Genomic DNA, 20,110 nt, shown 5'->3' on the forward strand with positions numbered 1-20,110 from the left:
GAGAGGGCAGGGAGGGGAGAGGAGAGGGAGGGAGGGAGGGGAGAGAGGGAGGGGAGAGGGGAGGGAAGAGGGGAGGGAAGAGGGGAGAGGGAGGGAGGGAGGGGAGAGGAGAGGGAGGGAGGGAGGGGAGAGGGGAGAGGAGAGAGGGGAGGGAGGGAGGGAAGAGGAGAGGGAGGGAGGGAGGGGGGGAGGGAGGGAGGGAGGGAAGAGGAGAGGGAGGGAGGGAGGGAGGGGCGAGGGGAGGGGAGGGAGGGAGGGAAGAGGAGAGGGAGGGAGGGAGGGAGGGGAGAGGGGAGGGAGGGAGGGAGGGAGGGAGGGGAGAGGGGAGGGAGGGGGGGGGGAGAGAGGGAGGAGGGTGTGGGGGAGGGAGGAGAGGGAGGAGAGAGAGGGAGGAGGGAGTGGGGAGAGGGAGGGAGAGAGAGGGGGGAGAGAGGGGGGGAGGGGAGAGAGAGGGAGGGTTGGGGGGAGAGCGAGTGGGGAGGGTTGGGGGGTGAGCGAGTGGGGAGGATAGGGAAGGGGCGGAGGGGGGAGAGAGTGGGGGGGAGGGGGGAGAGAAAGGGGGAGGGGAGTGAGAGGGAGGGTGGGGGGGAGAGCGAGTGGGGAGGGAGGAGGGAGGGGGAAAGAGGGAGGGGGGAGGGAGGGAGGATAGGGAAGGGGGGCAGAGAGAGGGAGGGAGTGGGGGAGAGGGGAGAGAGAGGGAAGAGGGAGTGGGGGGAAGGGGAGAGGGAGGGAGGAGAGGGAAGGAGGGAGTGGGGGAGAGGGAGGGGAGGAGGGAGGGGGGGAGGGAGGAGAGAGGGAGTGGGGGAGGGGGGAGGGAGGAGAGAAGAGGGGGAGGGGGAGGGAGAGAGAGGGGGGAGGGAGGATAGGGAAGGGCGGGAGAGGGGAGAGAGAGGGAAGAGGAAGGGGGGCAGAGGGGAGAGAGAGGGGGGAGGGAGGAGGGAGAGGGAGGAGAGGGGAGAGAGAGGGGGGAGGGGGGAGGGAGACGGGAGGGAGAGGGAGGGAGGAGAGGGGAGGGAGAGGGAGGGAGGAGGGACGGGGGAGAGGGAGGGGGGGAGGGGGAGGGAGGAGGGAGTGGGGGAGAGGGGGTAGAGAGGAGAGAGGAGGGAGTGGGGGGAGAGGGAGTGGGGAGGGAGGGGGGAGGGAGGAGAGAGAGGGGGGAGGGGGGAGAGGAGAGCGAGGGAGGGGGAGGGGTGGGGGGGGGAGAGGGAGGGAGACAGAGGAAGGGGTGAAGGGGTGAGAGGGGGAGGGGTGAGAGGGGGAGGGGGGAGGAAGGGGGAGGGGAGGGAGGGGGGAGAGGAGAGGGGAGAGGGAAGCGGGGAGGTGAGGGGAGAGATAAGGTGGAAGGGGGAGGGGAGGGGGAGAGGCAAGGGGGGAGGAGGGGGTGGGGAGGAGGAGGAGGAGGAGGGTGCAGGGGAGGATGGGAAGAGGGGTGAGGGGGAGGTGAGGGTGAGGAGGAGGGGTGAGGGGGACGAGGAGGAGGGGTGGGGAGGAGGAGGAGGGGTGGAGAGGAGGGTGAGGAGGAGGTGGGGAGGGCAGTTGGCGGTGGGGGTTAGGCAGGAAGGGGTCCCAATCTGGCCAGTGATTGAGCCAGCTAGCAGACTGCAGCCTGTAAGATCAGGACCACTGCACATGCACAGAGGCCCGAAACTGTCAGACTCCAAGCCCTGAGCTTTTAATGATATACACGTGGGATTTTTTTGGGAGAATTGCCCCTCCTGAGTTTTCCCCCATTTTTATGTTTTCTCAGCAGGTGACTTTGCTTGAAGCCAAACTCCAGCTCCCAGTCCAAACTGATAACTAAGCATTTCGCAGTCGCTATGTGTGTTGTGAAGCCATGCATTAAATCTCATTAGTGAATTCAATTATGCAGGGCTCATTACTTTTGCATGGGACAATGGCAGCTGAAGAGTATTCTCTGCGTCCTCGTCTCTTCTGTCATTGAACATTCCCAGTTTGTGTGTCCGCCAATTAAATCACGCTGCTGACAGAAAAGAATATTTGTCCTTTCATCAATAACCGGAACTCAGACAATTTAAAATAATAGCTGAGCAAAGATGCAGTTTGTTTTCCACACAAACTTGGCCCAATGAGATTGTACTTCTGCAGGAACACTGTTCTGAAAAGGGAACAATCAAAAGTTAATAGACTTTTTTTTCCACAAAGGACTCAGAATCCATACCAGAACTCAAGTCACATAACTTCTGTTTGGATATTGAACTGAGTGCTATTTGGCTACATTTGAGCAAATTAGACTCCCCCTTAGCCTTTTAATACTTGAATAGTTTGTTAAAGCTTTAACATTTCAATATTCTACAGGAAGATGAGCTAGCCTTGGAATACATTATCTAACTGTTCAGTAGATATTAAGTATTTCAGCCTTTACATTATACTGGCTCCATTCGCCACAGGTGCAAATCCCATAATGACTGCTAAATCTCATGAGCAACCAGAAACATGCCAGCAAGAATTCAGTTTGAGACTCTACGCCACCATCTCTCCTATTACGTAGATTGGACATGACAACTTGTAGCTTAACTATTCCATGCATTTGTATATGCTAAAAATAACACTGTTGGCTAAGAATGGGGACAGTCATTGATCAGACACAATACTAGGCCACGATAATATAAAGTATTTGCCTATAGGTTTTCACTTTGAAATACTGCAGCCAGTTTGATCCCCACATTAGTTGGGATATCGAGGCTGTAGGAGTATCTAACCTTGGTTGGGATTCCCAGGTCCGCTAGCGACCAGTGGCAATCACGTTGACCTAGAGAATCAGGGATCAGGCAAAAAAGAGGTTTTGCGCCAGACACTGGATCTGTCACGATGCTCCTGGCGCACCACAACAGCCCAGATCAGGTTCCCTCCCACAATGGGTGGAAACCCAATAAATATCCAAATTCAAATTAGCAAGCTTAAAGTTTTCAATTCCCTCTAGCTATTCATCCATCTCCCCAGCAGGATTTGCACCAACCGAGCTTTGGTGCAGGTTCTGACAATCATGGACCTGGCATATTGGACCCCAAAGGGAGTCAAGGAGAAATGTCCAGTGCCCACGTGTCCTCTGCCACAGCCAGGCTGCAGAGCAAGTGGCCACCAAGGGGCTATGGATTAGGCTTGGAGCAAGAGGCTGACCTCAGCACTGTCCCATGATGGAGAATCCCACCTGACAGACGCTGCCAGCGAACACTCTGGTGCTCCTACTGGCGTGGGCACTTAATCCCAATTTGTGATAATCACGCTCCTTCTGTTTTACTTAAGACTCGGAGTTAATCATTCTGAAGAAAACAAAGGTGGGGGAAATGTGATGATAGTCTGAGAAAACTCTCTGCAACTATAATTTAGAAGTTTTTTTTGGATAGTGCTCAAGATGAGAAGTGTTAGTAGGCTCGAGAGGGCATACATATGTAAATCATGATGTTGGGAATTATTTAAACATTTTCGGAGGATTACAAAACAGACTGTTAGGATTATGTACCATGAGTATTGTTACATTACAGTCCCTTAAGGGATTTGGTCAGTCTGAGTATGGGGGGGCATTGAGGACTATCTGGCATGTGGGTTTAATAAGTTTAGCTAACGCTGCATCAGGGCAACCCAGAGCATGCACATTTGCGTAATGGAACTGGGAGAATTTCACAATTTCCTCCTGCATTTTGCTCGATTATTTTCCTCTTTTTGCCTGCTACAGGCATTAAAATTTAAATAGTGACTGGAAAAGCAGTACAAGAGATCACACCACTAACAGTGATTCTTACCTTACTCAAATATTAATTTCATCACTCAAGGTACCGAGCTCAGCGACATGGGTCTAATTGTAATTTATGGGCAAACTGAGGTGGAAAGACATCCCGACAATACAAGCTTCTTTCAAGTGCACACTTGAACATGTGAAAACAGAGAATCCCAGATGCCCCCTGATTTACATTTCAAGGAAAGAAGCTTTCTCAATCCCACTGGGAGTGCTGTGTTGGAGCACACTCATAATTACATCAGGTCATTTAAAAATCAAATGAACATCAGTTTCTAGTGAGTAAAGGACAGCACGGTGATACAGTATTTAGCACTGCTGCCTCACATCGCTAGAGAATAAGATTTGATGCCCAGCTTGGGTCACTAATGAATAAATTAAGATAGAATAAAAAGTAAAGAATTGTTTAAGGGGTTGAAGAAGAGGGATTGAAGGAGGCAGATTTCTAGATCGCAATACATTTCTGCCAAAAGGAAATGAAATATCTTTTGACAAGCATCAAATGGCAAAGTTTTCTGATCAGTTTGGCTCTGCATATCCTTAATGTTCTTCCCACATCTTAGCAATCAGAGCCTCAGAAAACATTCTTATTCTTCTATTTGTCAGTGATTTAAATGTCCATATGGGAATCTCAAAAGCAACTGACCTCGTTGTTGTGTTCTTGTACCTAATTCACTGCACAATGCTCCATGACCACAGTTATGTGCTGCTCATGTCAAGTGATTTCAAGTCACTCTAAGACGGTCTTCAGGCTCCCTCGCTCGAGATCCCTTAACTTCTAGAAGTAGTTGGTTCCTATCTACGCTATTCTGTCCCTTCACAATTAAAAGAAAAATCAACTTCTCCTATAATCTCTTCTGTCCAATCAATCACCTCATAAACTGAAGTTATTTCCTGCAAGAGAAACCAAGTTGTAAAGAGGCTGAGCTCCCACCCACTGCTGAAAAGCGCTGCTTTGTGTTTTGAGTGTAAACAAAGTTATTTCTTATGGATTTGATTGACTCATTAATTACTTTATTGTGTGTAATCACATTTAAGGGATACTGCTTGGGATGAAAGAATTTCACGACCTGGGCAAAACTGAATCAGGGTCATATAATGAGTAGTGCTTGTGATACTATTTTCCATTTGAAGGCCATAATTTAACAAAAAATAATTCTACAAACAGGTTATGGATAACATTGACTTTTGCATTGTGAAGGTGACTTTCAGAATTAACCTCTCATTAGTTAATTGTTTGTCATTATTTGTGAATTGACCTGAATGTGCTTTTTCATTCCTTTGTGTTGGGGCTAGATTGCTACCCAGGCCTATATTCTATTGTTCCTGTAAGATTTTGTATGGACTGGTGGCAGGGAGTTTTATTTTTTCCAATTTGTATTTCCGACAGATGGAATTTCCAGTTTCTCACAGCTGTCACCAACTGTCTTCAGGCAATTCAAACACACTTTCCAATCACAAGGCTCCCAATCAGCAATCAGACCGAAGCAATCACCTCAATGGTAATTTTGACACAGAGACAGACGGTAGAAGCTCGAGCAGTTCCTGGGTCAACGGATCACACAGAGATTTTAATTCTTGCCATGAACTTAAAGAAAAGCTACATAACCTACAGCTCCAAAATACTCTGGGAAGGCACAGGTTCCCAGGGCAAAGCGTGCAGCCATTAGACCCTTCCTGCCTGTTAACTCCTCCAAACACACCTTTGAACTCTGAACTTGCACACATTGATTGTGCACAAACCAATGGAAGTGGTAGACATGCATCAAACAGCTGGAAAAACAACATCTGCAGGAATGGATCCCATGAGGGGGAAGGTAACTGTCAGGAATATGAAGTTTTAGGAATGTTTTTGCTACTCCACTGATGGTCAAGATGATTAGCATTAAACCACAAAATATAGGATTACCCAGGTCATTCTATCCAACAAAATTCAACACTGCAAAGCCAGCCAAGAAAAATCTGAGAGGGCGAATTAAACTTCTGAAATATGTGGACTGAGGTTTAGTCAAAATTAAACTGAACTGCTCAAACAAGAATGCCAGTAAAGAACATCAATCATATTTTTGCTTTGTAGATCTCCAGTACTGGAGTTCACAATACTTACACATCTTAACAGAAGGAGATTTACATTATCCAACAGGACTTGCTGAACTGAATATTACTCCTATAAAATTGAAATTCAGAATCTCCCCAATTGACCAATAATAAATTTATTTCTTCTTCTTGGCCTTCCTGTCTCAAAGATAATGGATGTGTGCCAGCATGTCACCGATTGGTTTGGCAGCGTCTGGCTGTCTGCTTTGCAACAACCCCTGCTTTATGGGTTGTACACAGACACAGTTCTATCAGCTATTTTCTCAGACCTCAGGAGGTTACATTCCATTACAATCAAATGACAAGTTTCCATTCGTAACCAGTCATTAATAGAGTTATATTATCTTGTCAGCTTGTGTTAACCCAAGCCTCACACTAAAACTATTAAAATAAAAGACCACGTTTCTTTTTATTCATTCGTGGGACATGAACGTCGCTGGCTGGCCAGCACTTATTGCCCCTCTCTTGTTGCCCAAGAGAAAGTGATAGTGAGCTGCCTTCTTGAGTCGCTGTAGTCCACGTGCTGTGGGTTGACCCTCTCTGATCAAAGTCATCATTCTGGTCTGTTAACTGAAAAGGGCTGGTCACTTTAATCTCTGTGTCATTTGGACACCTGGCAAGTTTTCAAATCCCAGCAGCACTCCACTCTGCAGAAGGCATTCCCCTGTCTCTCTTTAAGAAGCTGCAGGTGAGAGAGTCACTTTCATAGGGGGAATTCCCTTCTTCACAGCTTTTCACTTGGCCTCAATCTTTCAACACAGAATTTATTTCAAGTCTCTGATGCCTTCATCGAAAGTTCAAAGCCTTTGAAATCCCTTCAAACCATTTGAAAGCATTTATTTCCATTAGTTTAAGTCCAGTCCATTTAACTTATCTTTGATTGACAGCTTAATAGTTTTTAGGCAGCAATCAGTTATTTGTTGATCTTTCTTTCTGTGACACCTTCAAAGCAGTTAAGTGCTCCCAGATTCTCCTTCATATAAATATTGCAGTTAGGAACAATTGGGGGTAATTCAGATGCATTCAATGCATTCATCCTAAACTCAATGACTACCATTGACATCAAGGCAGAATTTGACTAAATGTGGTATTAAGGAGCTCTAGCAAAACTAGAGTCATTGCAAATTGGGGGAAAACTCTCCAATGATTGGAGTCATACCTAGCACAAAGGAAGATGTTATAGTTGTTGGAGATCAGTCATCTTAGCTCCAGGACATCACTGTAGGTGGGCCACAAGGTAGTGTCCTGGGCCCCAAGCATATTCAGCTGCTTCATCAATAACCTTCCATCAGGTCAGAAGTGGGGATGTTCGTTGCTGATTCAGCACCATTCACGACTCCTCAGATACGAAAGTGGTCCATGTTCAGATGCAGCAAGACCTGGACAATACCACGGTTTGACCTGACAAGTGGCAAGTAACATTTGCATCACACATGTGCCAGGCAATGACCATCTCCAAGAAGAGAGAATCTAACCATCATAGTGTGACATTCAATGGCGTCACCATGAATGGATACCCCATTATCAACATTCTGGATGTTACCATTGACCAGAAACTGAACTGGACCAGCCATATAAATACTATGGCTATAAGAGCAGGTAAGACAGCATGAATCATGCAGTTTGTAACTCATTTCCTGACTCCCCAAAGCCTGTCCACGCTCTACAAAGGACAAGTCAGGAATGTAATAGAATGCTTGGATGAGCGCAGCTCCAACAACACACAAGAAATTTGACGCCAGGAAAAGGCAGGCCTGCTGGATTGCTAGCCCTTCCACAAACACACACAGTGGCAGCCACATGTACCGTCTACAAGATGCACTGTAGGGACTAACCAAGACTCCTTAGGCAGCACCTTCCAAACCCACGACCACTACCATCCAAGACAAGGGCAGCAGCACTACCTCCAAGTTCCCCTCCAGTCCACTCACCACCCTGATTTGAAAATATATCGGCATTCCTTCACTGCCATTGGGTCAAAATCTTGGAGTGGTTCAAGAAGTCAGCTCATCACCACCTTCTCAAGGGCAGTTAAGGATGGGCAATCCATGTTGTGAATCCCAAATCTCTCAAATGAATAAAAACAAGCTACTTTTCCCATTAAAATAATACAATGGTTCTGAAGCATAAAAAATGGATTGAAAATGTATGTTTTTAGAATCACTACAGTTACATAGTAAATATGACCTTTTTAAAAAACATCAATGAAGGTAGTAACCTTCGACTTTAAACAGGTAGGTCCTTTCAAGGTCTTTGCTTACCTTAATTTGTCCTCTTCATATACAGACCAGAGTTCTGGGTATGTGCAGTATGCCAACGAGGTCACTGTGTTGAAAGAGTATCATCTGTCTACAACTTTTGTTGTTTTGGTCCAGTATGTCTGTAGTTTGGTTCAAATTCATGAAATTCTACAGTGCAAAAGGAGGCCATTTGGCCCATCAAGTTTGCACCGAACAATCCCACCCAGGCTCTATCCCCATAACCCCATGCATTTACCCTAGTGATTCCCCCCAACACTAAAGGTCAATTTAGCATGGCCAGTACACCCACCCGCACGTCTTTGGAATGTGGGAGGAAACAGCACACCCGGAGGAAACCCATGTAGACACAGGGAGATTGTGCAAACACCACACCGACAGTGACCCAGGTCCCTGGCGCTGTTAGGCAGCAGTGCCAACCACTGTGTCACAGTGCCTTTCAGAGTTTTAATCCAGTGTAGGTGAAAATTTAATCCCAAGCAATTTATGCACTTTTACCAAAGTCAAGTGATGACCGTTTTACATAGGATACTAACTTTGCATAATAATACCAGGTGAATCCTTACATTTGATTTTAAACAGGAGGAGTCTATGACTTATCAACACCAACATCTTCCAGCCTGAGTTCAGGAGATGATCCACGTGTGTTTGTGGTGGAGCTGGAGAGGGGACCCATTGGTTTAGGAATGGGACTGATAGATGGACTGGTGAGTGAGATGAACTGAATATTAATCAATAAGTAGTATTTATATCCACCAATAAATAATGTTACAATAAGCAAAGTGTATGATATATAATTAACTCTTAACAGTTCGCAATATTCTATGAGCTGACATAGATATCTGTAATCTCACACGATTCAACACTCAATTTCCCATGCTATTTATTTCAGCATTAAGTGTGGCTTGTGCAGCATTAAGTGAACTACCTTTTTTTTACATAAATCCAGGATATATTAAACTCAGCAGTTGTGATTCTTGTTTCAGTGCCTCATGGGTCTAAGTTTGAGTTCTAGTATTGGAAAATATTTGACTCACTGTGCTGAGCAGAAACAGGTCTGATGCCTTTTCTATCCTTACATTCATCTCCTTTGCAGCATACAACCTTAAATTCCCCTGGGATCTACATCAGAACTCTATTACCTGACAGCCCTGCAGCCTGTGATGGAAGACTCGGGATTGGGGACAGAATCCTGGCTGTAAATGGAGCCAGCTTAATCGGAGCAGACTATGACAGGTAATCACTGAGCTTTCATTTATTTCTGCTGTGATGAAATAGAAGCATTTTCCTCCACCCATCCCTCAGCAAATCCACCCCATTAGGGCACCTTCCACTTCTCTTACTGATTCTCTCTTTCCCACCAGAAATAAACTCTAACTGGCTATAAAGTCTTAATACCTTTCTCAGAAATATTACTGTGAACTGAAACTGGAAGTGGTTTTAATTTGTGGTATTGGATTCCTCTTGTGAGCACACAAACTAAACCTACACACCACACACCTCACACTTACAAATGCTCACATCTCACTTACACCCCTACACATACCAGACTTCAAAATAAAAAAACTGAAGAAATATTAGATCAGTAACAGGTCCTCTTTAGATTCTCCATTTTGAGATACAGTTCCTCAGCAAATTTTCACAAATAACCAAAATTGCATTTGGTAATAATTAGAAGTTAAAACTGATAACTGTTGCTTGTTTTTACATTATTTGGAAGTGGGATGAGATTTCATTTTTAAATGCTATTCTAAAAGACACGTTAGGACAGGCTATTTATAGCATAGGACCTGAATTTAGTGATACAAGTTGGTGTGTGAATGATCCCAAGGAGGCTACTTAAGTCTTGGGTCCCAGCAAGTTATCAGCATTCCACAAAGCAGCAAGTTACACACTGCACCCACAGGGTGTCATTGCTGCATTGTGCATTTTCAGATCAGACTTACATTCCTAATACCAGGGTTAACCTTAAGTTATCAACTTGTGCTCAGCTGAAGAGTTCCTAACTGCAATGTGCTAATTTCTTGCTTCTGATTGCAGTGCAGTTAACCTGATCCGATCAGCGGGTGAGAGACCAAGATTTCTTGTTGCCAAGTCAGATTTCCTCATTGCTGAGAAGATCAGTGCATCATCTTGTTAATCCTCATTCACTGAACCAGAGAACAGACAGCAATCATTCAACATTAGTTTATTTGTTCTCTTCATACCTTCACATCTAAAAGAGCAGTTGAGCAACCATCCACAGATCTGTCCATCTGCAATCATTGTTCAGATCCTTCTTCTGAAATTAAATCGTGATTGGTAAATGGCAGGCAAGCTGTTTAAGAGTTGCCCCGGTTTCACCTTCTAAATTCAGTGTTAAAATTATTTATACAAAGTGCTTTTTCTCATGACCATCACACTTAGTCTTGTCTGAATTCAGGTCTTTAATTCCAGGATTACAAAAGCAGACACGAGGGGCTCAAAATCAGCTCACATCCTTCAGATGATAAAAATCATTGATCTTTAAGATGAACTCTTGAATATCTAAGCAGAGTTATAAATATACCGTCACTATCCATCTAAGTACAGTGATACCATAGTATTGATCAACCTGAAATCTAAACACAATTGACAAACCCAAAGAACACTCCCATTCTTTGGAAACTATTCTTCACAAATAGCAGAAGAGCATGGAACATTTCATTGCCAGAGCTGCTGTTTCATCCTCTCATTTGATTGAATAAGTGTGATATAGTGTGAGAAAGAGACACAGCTAGCCAAAGGAGAGATCAGTTACTGAATGTGAAATGAAGAAAGAAAAAATGAACTTTGATGAGACCTGACAGTTTTACAGCTTAACCCATTAAGGACTACAGTAGCAAAAACAGAAAATGCTAGAAAATCTCAATGGGTCTGACAGCATTTGTGTAGTGAGAACAGGATCAATGTTTCAAGTCTGGAGTCATCTCTTTCAAAACACTGGCTCTATTCTCTCTCCAGATGCTGTCAGACCTGCTGAGATTTTCCAGCATTTTCTGTTTTTGTTTCAGATTCCAGCATCTGCAGTGTTTTGCCTTTATCTTCGGACTATATTACCTTGGTTCAGTGGAGCACTGATCTAATTCAAAAAGGTGTGGCTTTATGCCCCACTACAGGATTTGAATCCATAGCATAGGCTGATAGTTCAGTGCTGTAGGGTCACATCATTTTGATACATATCCCATTTGTAATCTGGCTTAGAAAGCCAGCTAACAAATTATGCCCCAGCAATATTCTGGTTGTTTCATCTGATCCAGATGGTTTATTTGGAAACAAAGGAGATGAATTTGATTTTGATAAGCGAATTATCAGCCTGTTACGTCTCCTGATTCTACAAAACCAAAAACAGGGAGAGAATTACATTGGCTGTCAATTCACTATTAAATGTTTTAAACTTTAGCAAGGACTTTGAGCAGTAGGGCTTTAACCCCATCAGCTTTCAAAACTATGACAGCTACAAATAAATATTTTTCTATATTTCTAAACAGTGATTTTATTGCAAGCATCACAGCTAATTCCAGAGTTAACTGCTGTAGACATTGATTCTGGGCTTGGTATCTCCAGGATTTTTACTGCAGGTATATAATGAGAACAAAGATGTGGAGGTTAGATGGATTGGCTATACTAAGTTGCCCCTAATGTTCCAGGATGTGTACGTTAGGAGAAATAATAGGGTAAATACCTGGGGATGGGGGCTGGGTGGGATTGTGGTCAGTGCAGGCTCAATGGGCCAAATGGCCTCCTTCTGCACTGTAGGGATTCTATGAGTCTAACAAGTGCCAGATCTGGATAGTGCTGATTGATCACTGTACAGTAACAAAATCTTCAATTACTGAAGAAATGGATATCAGATTAAAGATATAAATATAATCACTGCATTCTGAATATCTATTATCCCCACCTGTGTCCATCCAATCAGACAGGCTTATCCTGGTTGGATTATATTTTTAAATTAATTTAACCTCGTTATTTCAAATTTCCACATACTAAAAACCATAATGTGTAACTGATGAAGTGTAACTTCCTGTTAGAACCAAAGGGGAAAAATGTCTCAGTGACGTTATTAAATGCCCCACTGATGTATTTAGAAGGAATTAATCTAAAATACCAGATTGTGCCCCAGCAGGATTCTGCAGCAATGATCCATGTGTGTTACTATTACAACTCATGTCCCCTGACAAAAAGTCAAGATAATCAGGAAATTAATATCTCAATTAGCAGTAAATGTTTTAATTAATTTAAATAGCTGCAAAGCAGCCAGCTGCCCAGTATTGAAATGGAAATATCCACGTTACCACAGAATCTTACAATGCAGAAAGAAGCCATCTGGCCCATCAAGTTTAAATGGACTCTCCAAAAGAGCATCTTAGCTAGGCCTTCCCCATTGCCCTATCCCTTAACTCCGTGCTTTTACCATGGTTAATTGTCCAAACGTAAACATCTTTGAACACTAAGAGGCAGCTTTGCATGGCTAATAAACCTAACCTGCACATCTTTGCAGTAATGGGAGGATACCAGAGCACCCAGAGGAAACCCATGCAGACGCCACACAATCAGTGACCCAAGCTGCAAGTTGAATCCAGGTCCCTGGCACTGTGAGGCAGCAGCGCTAACCACTGTGCGGCAGCAGCACTAACCACTGTGCCATCCCTTAAACAATGGTGCCCAACATATTCTGATCAACACTCTGAATAATATTGAAAATAAACTGAATGGTTATTCATTTCATTGTCATTTGCAGCACCTTGCAATATATAGTCACACAATAACAATAAATGCACTGCAATTCATTCTAAAGTTTTGAGCGCTGCGATGATATATAACTGCAAGAGCCTGAAGTCCCCCTGCATTTTTGCTCTCCCTTACAACTGTAAACTGGGTGCAAACTGATTGTTTTTTCAAAGATCACTGGAATTTCTGGCAAGGATTACCTGTGTAACTACAATATGCCCTTGATATCAAGGCAGCATTTTACAGTGTATGGCATCAAGGAGCCCTAGCAAAATTGAAGGCAATGGAAATCAAAGGGAACACTCTCAATTGGCTGGAGTCATACCTAGCACAATGGAAGGTGGCTATGGTTGTTGGAGGCCAATTCCCTCATCCCAGGACATTCCTGCAGGAGTTCCTCAGTAAGTGTCCTTAGTCCAACAATCTTCAGTTCAATAGCTTCATCAATACTGTCTCTCCATCATAACATTAGAAATGAAAAGTTTGTTTTTTTTTGCTGATATTTGGACATAACTCCTCAGCTACTGAAGCAGTCCATGTTTACATGCAGTAAGATTCATGTGGACATCAGCATTTATTGCCCACACCTAACAGCTCTCCATTTCAGAATCTGGAGTCATATGTCGACCAGACCATGTAAGGACAGCAGATTATCTTCCGCAAAAGGACATTAAAGTTTATTAACACTGCAATGAAATTACTGTGAAAAATCCCCTCTGGCACTTGTTCAGGTACATTGAGGGAGAATTTAGCATGATCAATGCACTTAACCAGCACATCTTTCTGACTGTGGGAGGAAACCGGAGCACCTGGAGGAAACCCATGCAGACACAGGGAGAACATGCAGATTCCGCAGACAGTGACCCAAGCTGGGAATTGAACTCAGGTCCTTGGCACTGTGAGGCTGCAGTGCTAGCCATTGTATCACCCATTAATGAACCAGGTGGATTTTTTTCCAACAATGGTTTCATGGTCATCATTAGGCTTTTAATTTTAGAATTTTATGGAATTCAAATTTTATTATCTGCCATGGTAAGACTTGAACCCATGTCCTCTGTTCTTGGATCTCTAGATTACTAGTCCAGTGACAATACCAGTCACTATCATCTCCCCTTGTAAATGGCAAGTGGCAAATAACATTCACATCACTCAGATGTTAGGCAATGTCCACCTTCCCTTGACACTGAAAAATATCATTTCTGAAATCCCCAACATCAATATTCTTGAGTTTACCATTGATCAGAAACGTAACCAGATCAACCACAAATAATGCTGTAGTTATGAGAACAGGTCGGCAGCTGGGAATTCTGTGCTAAGTAACTTAGCACCTGACTCCCCACAGCCTGTCCACTAGCTGTAAATCACAAGTCAAGAATATGATGGAATACTTTACACCTGCCTGTATGAGTGTAACTCCAGCAAGACTCAAAGTTGAACACTAGCCAGATCAAAACAATCTACTTGACAGACACTTCATTTACCACCAGCACATCGTGGCAGCAGTGTGTACCATTTACAAAATACATTGGAGCAATTTGCCACAGCTTCTTTGGGGGTATTGGAGGGAAGGAATAATTGAGGAGTGGAAGGAGAGGCGTTATAATGAGTAAGAGGGTGTTAATGAAGGAGTGGGGGAAGAGGGTGTTAATGGAGGGGAAGAGGAGTGGAGGGGGGAAGTGTGAATAGGAACAGAGGGAGGGGGGTGTGGTTACAAGAGACCTTGAGGAGTTTGGGGGGAATGAAAGGGCATCACGGTGGCACAGTGGTTAGCACTGCTGCCTCACAGCTCCAGCAACCCGGGTTCAATTCCAGTCTCAGGTCACTGTCTGCATGGAGTTTGCACATTCTCCCCGTGTCTGTGTGGGTTTCCTTTGGATGCTCCCACAATCCAAAGATGTGCAGGTTATGTGGATTGACCATGCTAAATTGCCCTTTAGTGTTGGGAACAAGCAAGGTAAATATGTGGGCGTTATGTTAGGGCCTGGGTGAGATTGTGGTCAATGCAGACTCAATGAGCCGATTGGCCTCCTTCTGCACTGTAAAGATTCTATGATTCTATGACCCCTCCCACCTAGAAGAACATGAGCAACAGGAACACAGCAGTCAACTTAAAGTCCAAATGATCTAACCAGATTTATTTACATGGTTACATTTTACTTCCCCAGTGCCTTGTGTTGTATCTAGAACTGTAACGACTGTGTCCGCATTTTCAAATCCATACTCATCCGTGCCAGCCCAACAAATCCTGTGAGAGTATTTGATTGATGGACAGTGGCACCAGCAATGAAAAGTTCAAGTAGCTTCCCAGCTCCCTGCGCACCCCTCATGTTTTGCATCTTGTGCACCCTCCTCTCCGGGGCCTTGACTCAGACACAAGACACACTCTGGGTACAATGTTTTTTTTCCCATGTAGTGAGTCCTCAATGCAAAGTTATCAAATCACTAATTCCTAAGATTTTCTAACTGATGTCAATAAAATTACTGCCTTGCATCTGGAGAAGATTTCAGTACTTTTTGTTTAAAAATGTTCTTTTGATCTGTGCACGGTGAACTCTTCTGTTTTTATAAATAAATTTCAAATGAACAATCTATGATACTAACTCTTCAAACATTCTTGAACCTTCTATGGTTACAGGAAGCAGTATTTCACTTTACAGATATTGACATTCAATCAAACATTGCAACGTCTTTTAAATGCAATCTTTCTGCTCAAAGAAAATAAACCTTTTAGCAGATGCTAGTCGTGAAGTATTATATCCACATGGTAAAAATAATTGATGTTGAATATAGACAGAACAAATCAAATAGTCTTTTTAAACGAGAGAATATTAACATCAGTGTAAATACTCGGCTCTGCAAGTGTACAGCAGTAAGTTTGAAACTATGCCTACCACTTCAAGCTTAACCTCATGTGAATTGCTCATCCAATGCACCCACAGCCTTATTTGACTTCAGTAATTCAATGTGGACCATCAGGTATCAATTCAAAATTTAAAAATCACGACTTGAATCTTTGAACACCAAGCTACATTCCAACTCCAAATGATGTACGTTACAAGATTGCTATCCCCATAGTGGTTCCATTCGAATTCTCCTAGAAAACAAGGAGGACCCTGTTAACTGTACACCGCTGCATTATGGTGGGATTTTAAATGTGTACTTGTGGGGCACATACAAAAGGGAAGTGTTTACTAACACTCCCCTCCCCATGTTTCCAAATTAACAAAGCACACATTAAAATGAGCTTTTAAGTCCAGTCATTTCTTTCAGTATTAGAACACCATTTTTACCTCCATTCTATGTGTTTTTATGTTAATACAAACTATGCTGTTCAAATAATATATTTTGTAATGTCATGACTTTAGAACTTTTCAGAATGTATTTCAGACATGTACCCAAATGGTGTAAATGTGTCAGTTTCTGAAGAATTCTATGCAAATAAACACTACTTTTCATGGATTAATATTTATCTTTATTCTTCAGAATTGTTATTTTTTACCTTGTGCGTTCATCATATTCATAAAAAGTTTTCCACACTGCTTTTCAGTATTACTCCTTATTCCGTATTGTGGTGAAGGCATTTTCTCACCTCACACGGACCAGATTATGGACCCTGACATCTACCCAGAGTCTCAGTGTGACATCAGAACTGGCAGAAAGCAGTTTTCTCACTTAAGAAGTTCCAAGAGAGGTGTTGTGACCAGCACAGACAACTGTACAAAGCTTTAAAAACATCAATTCTCTTTGGCACATTTTGCTCCTGTATGCTTTTGGCAACTCAGATGGGGATGTCCATCTGCATGCCAGAGTTTACAGCAAGCTGTTCATGTGCCAAGACCAAAGTGTGTATTGTCCTAGTTGTGAATTGCTGTTTGTTAACAAGACCACAGTAACATCCCATGCTGATGTTCACCTGCAGTAGTCTGTAGATTAGTTTTCCTGTGCCTGAAGGGAGCTTGGACTAACAATCAGCATCAGGAAAACTGAAGTTAGAGGCCTGGATGGAGAGACCCCTCCTTTCATTAGCACTGAAAACTTCATACCTTGGATCAACAATGACTAGAAACCTGTCCCTTGATGCCAACATCAGCACCAGGATTGCCAAGGCTGCAATTGTCACATCAAGTTGAAAAGTTGAGTGTGGATCAACAACAAAGTAACTGAAATGAGACGGGGGTGGTCCATGGGAAGTCTTCACTGCTGACCAGAGTACCCAGAGAAAACCAATTAGGAAGAGTTTGGAGAAAGCAGAGGACAAAAGAACTGCTGAGATGGCAGAAAGCCCACCAGAAGGAAAAAATACCAGTTGTCCTTGGGTCATCAATGCCAGTTGTGGAAGGGACTGCCACTCACAGATCAGCTCGACAGCCACAATACACCATATTCAATACGGAGGTAGCATTCATCATCTCCCATGATATATAATTTTGAAGCATTCCTTAACATTTCAAATGTATTGGTGGATTGCTTATAACAAGTAATCAGTCTTCAGGATTAACCAATCCCACTTTTATACTTAGAATCAGGAGCTAAAGACATAGGAATTATGTGCAAACTAGCAACATATTATTGTACAAAAACAGTGAAATTTAGAAATGTTATCTTGTATTCGTAACATTTCTTCCAGAAGCAACACAAAGACCATTTATTTAATGATCAGATGGATCTAATTGCAGAGTGAAAGGGAGAGAGCAATTTAACTGGAGCAGGTGACTCTATAATACCACCAATGTATCAATATCAATACAGTCTCTATTCTTCCTATTTTTGACTGTTCACCATCACCACTTTATTTCAAATCCCCTTGTGCTAAACTAAAAAGTCCCCAACTTAAATCAATGACCTGCACTCAGTCAGTTTTATTCTAGAGACTCAGATTGCATTAGTAAAAACTGCTCTGGCACAAAACAAGGGTTTAATTCTCAATCCATATTGATTTTTGATGTAGTTCTACATGTGCCATCGCACAGTGACCATGTGGGTTTGCTGGGAGTGATTAAACAAGGTTTCAAATGCAAGCTGCTCCCACTGTACCCATGAAATATGGCTTTGAAATATGGGATTTGAGTAATTCTATCTGCTATCCAGTAATTAATGAAGAAAACCTAGTACTCAAACTTGAAATTCAGCTTTACATTTAGAATATTTTTTTGAAAAAATTCAGAACATCCAAGTACGATTCCATCATCAAATAAGAAAAATCGTGAACCAGACTATACCTGAAAAAAAGTCAGTGGAACAGTAACCTGCTAAATATCTGAACAACTGCCCATCACCTTCACAACTTCCCAACATTCAGGGTCCTCAGGCAAACTAAACAATTCCTGGGAGCAATAGAAGCCATTAAACAAGATTAGACAAGATTACATCATGTGACAAGCTTCCAGAAACAACAACTACACATTTGCTTTCTTCTTTAGGGAAAACAACAGGGATTTTGTTGCAGAAATCGTAATGTTTCAAGAATTAAACACTGAATTTAAGAAGTTTAAAACTAAGCTCCCTTTGTTGCACCAGCATTCTGAGATTAGAGGGACAAAAAAATCTTGTGGCCTGAATACACTGCGAATAGTTATTATCTTTGCTTTGAGAAAGTCAAGACAAAATTCTGAATTCAATACTTTCCCCATATGCAACTTCATTAATAGTACTGGAAGGAGTTTATAATCTATGTTTCTGGGTACAGGGTTTGGAGCAGAGAGCGAGAAAAGAAGGCACTTTATTGTTGTCATGCCTAAAAGAAATGACTTAATTTGATGAGCTGACACTGATGGTTTTCCTGAGTGAGGTGCTATAAAGGTCGAATGGTAATGGACTCTTCGACATTGAACACCAGTGAAGACCTTTCAAAAGACACAAACGTATATACACGTCTTTACAACCAAAGAAGGTTCTAGGCAGAGAATCCCGGAGCTGGCTCTCTCTGCAGCACTTTGCTGACAGTCCTCAGGGTGAGCGGCAGTGAAGCATTTGTGTCTTTGTACCACCTTGGGTTGGCAATGTCCGCAGAGGGTCCCAGTATCAGTTGAGCTACATTTGGAGCTTTCAACAGATTATTGAGCTCATTGGCACGGGCCAGGATTTCCTGAATATCATCCTCGCTGTAAAGGGAGGAAATTAAAGCACTCCGAACAAATGGCCTCATCTTGGACAGGGACAGGGAGACCCTAAGGAGAAAAAAATGGATTTACAGACGGGAGTTACTCAGCAATTCCACTTATTATGCACAGATTTACTGACAAATAAATAAAGATTTCAGCACAAATTTTCTAAAAACCATCCCTTTCCTGCTTTCCTTAAACACTGGAGAGATGGATCGTTAGAAACAGGCACAAGGAATAATTGCTGCATGAAGAATTGGAAAGGAAATTCATTAAGTACATGGCACACTATTCAAAACTCAAATTATAACAAGAAATCAAACTTAAATACATATTCTGCAATGTTACTTATTGGACTTAATTTCCTACTTTATGCTTCTTTGAGGAGGAAAAATTCATCCAGATGGAATCCACACTCAATGTGTAGGCTGATAACGAAAGTATACATTATACCAGGATCATGGCTGGGCCTCTCCTGGCAATGACAATGACCAGTATTTAGATACAGGCCAGATGGACTGAGAAAAGAAGTATTCATCAATGGAGAAATTAGTAAATGATAATATGCCTCCTACAAAGGACCATAGATGTAGGAGCAGAAGTAGGCTATTCAGACCATCGAGTTGTCCTGCCATTCAATGAGATCATGAGTGATCTGAAATAATGATCCTCAATTCCACTTTCCCGCTCATGACCCAGTATTCCTTATTGATTAAAAATCTGTCTCAATCTTGACCATACTTAATCTCCACAGCTCTGTGAAAAGAATTCCAAAGATTCATTACTCTGAGAGCAGAACTTTCTCCTCATCTGTCTTAAATGGGTGACCTGTTAGTCTGAAATTTTCCCCTCTGGTCCTAAACTCTGCCACAAAAGGGGGACAATCTCTCAGCATCTATCCTGTCAAGCCCCTGAGAATCCAATGTGTTTCAATAACGTCAGCTCTCATTCTTCTAAAATCCAATGAGTACACAGGCCCAACCTACCAAACCTCTCCTCAAAAGAAAATCCCTCCAGACCTGGGATCAACCTAGTGAACCTTCTCTGGATTGCCTCCAATGCCAGTATATCCTTTCTCAGATAAGGGGGCCAAAATTGTTCACACTATTCCAGGTATTGTCTAACTCGTGTCTTGCAAACTTTTAGCA

General features: G+C 42.9%; 2 protein-coding genes across 5 annotated transcripts in view; one reads left to right on the forward strand and one right to left on the reverse strand.

Annotated features, from left to right (window-relative positions):
* The window catches only part of radil (Ras association and DIL domains), a 132,524-nt gene extending 117,944 nt beyond the window's left edge, over positions 1 to 14,580 (forward strand). For both annotated transcript variants that reach the window (XM_080206394.1, XM_080206395.1), the window contains exons 12-15: positions 5,145 to 5,571; positions 8,692 to 8,816; positions 9,206 to 9,345; positions 10,150 to 14,580. In XM_080206394.1, coding sequence (XP_080062520.1) covers positions 5,145 to 5,571; positions 8,692 to 8,816; positions 9,206 to 9,345; positions 10,150 to 10,249 — 792 coding nt within the window. In that variant the 3' untranslated portion in view covers positions 10,250 to 14,580. The remainder of the gene's footprint in view (positions 1 to 5,144; positions 5,572 to 8,691; positions 8,817 to 9,205; positions 9,346 to 10,149) is intronic.
* Positions 14,581 to 14,918: 338 nt separating this feature from the next.
* ap5z1 (adaptor related protein complex 5 subunit zeta 1) overlaps positions 14,919 to 20,110 on the reverse strand; it is a 48,528-nt gene continuing 43,336 nt past the window's right edge. For 2 of the 3 annotated variants that reach the window (XM_080206397.1, XM_080206396.1), the window contains one exon: positions 14,919 to 19,028. In XM_080206397.1, the coding sequence (XP_080062523.1) occupies positions 18,755 to 19,028 (274 nt within the window). In that variant the 3' untranslated portion in view covers positions 14,919 to 18,754. The remainder of the gene's footprint in view (positions 19,029 to 20,110) is intronic. The other variant, XM_080206398.1, reaches the window with a different exon arrangement.

Source organism: Carcharhinus amblyrhynchos, chromosome 18 (assembly GCF_965287045.1).
Source record: "Carcharhinus amblyrhynchos chromosome 18, sCarAmb.v2.hapA, whole genome shotgun sequence".
NCBI lineage: Eukaryota > Metazoa > Chordata > Chondrichthyes > Carcharhiniformes > Carcharhinidae > Carcharhinus > Carcharhinus amblyrhynchos.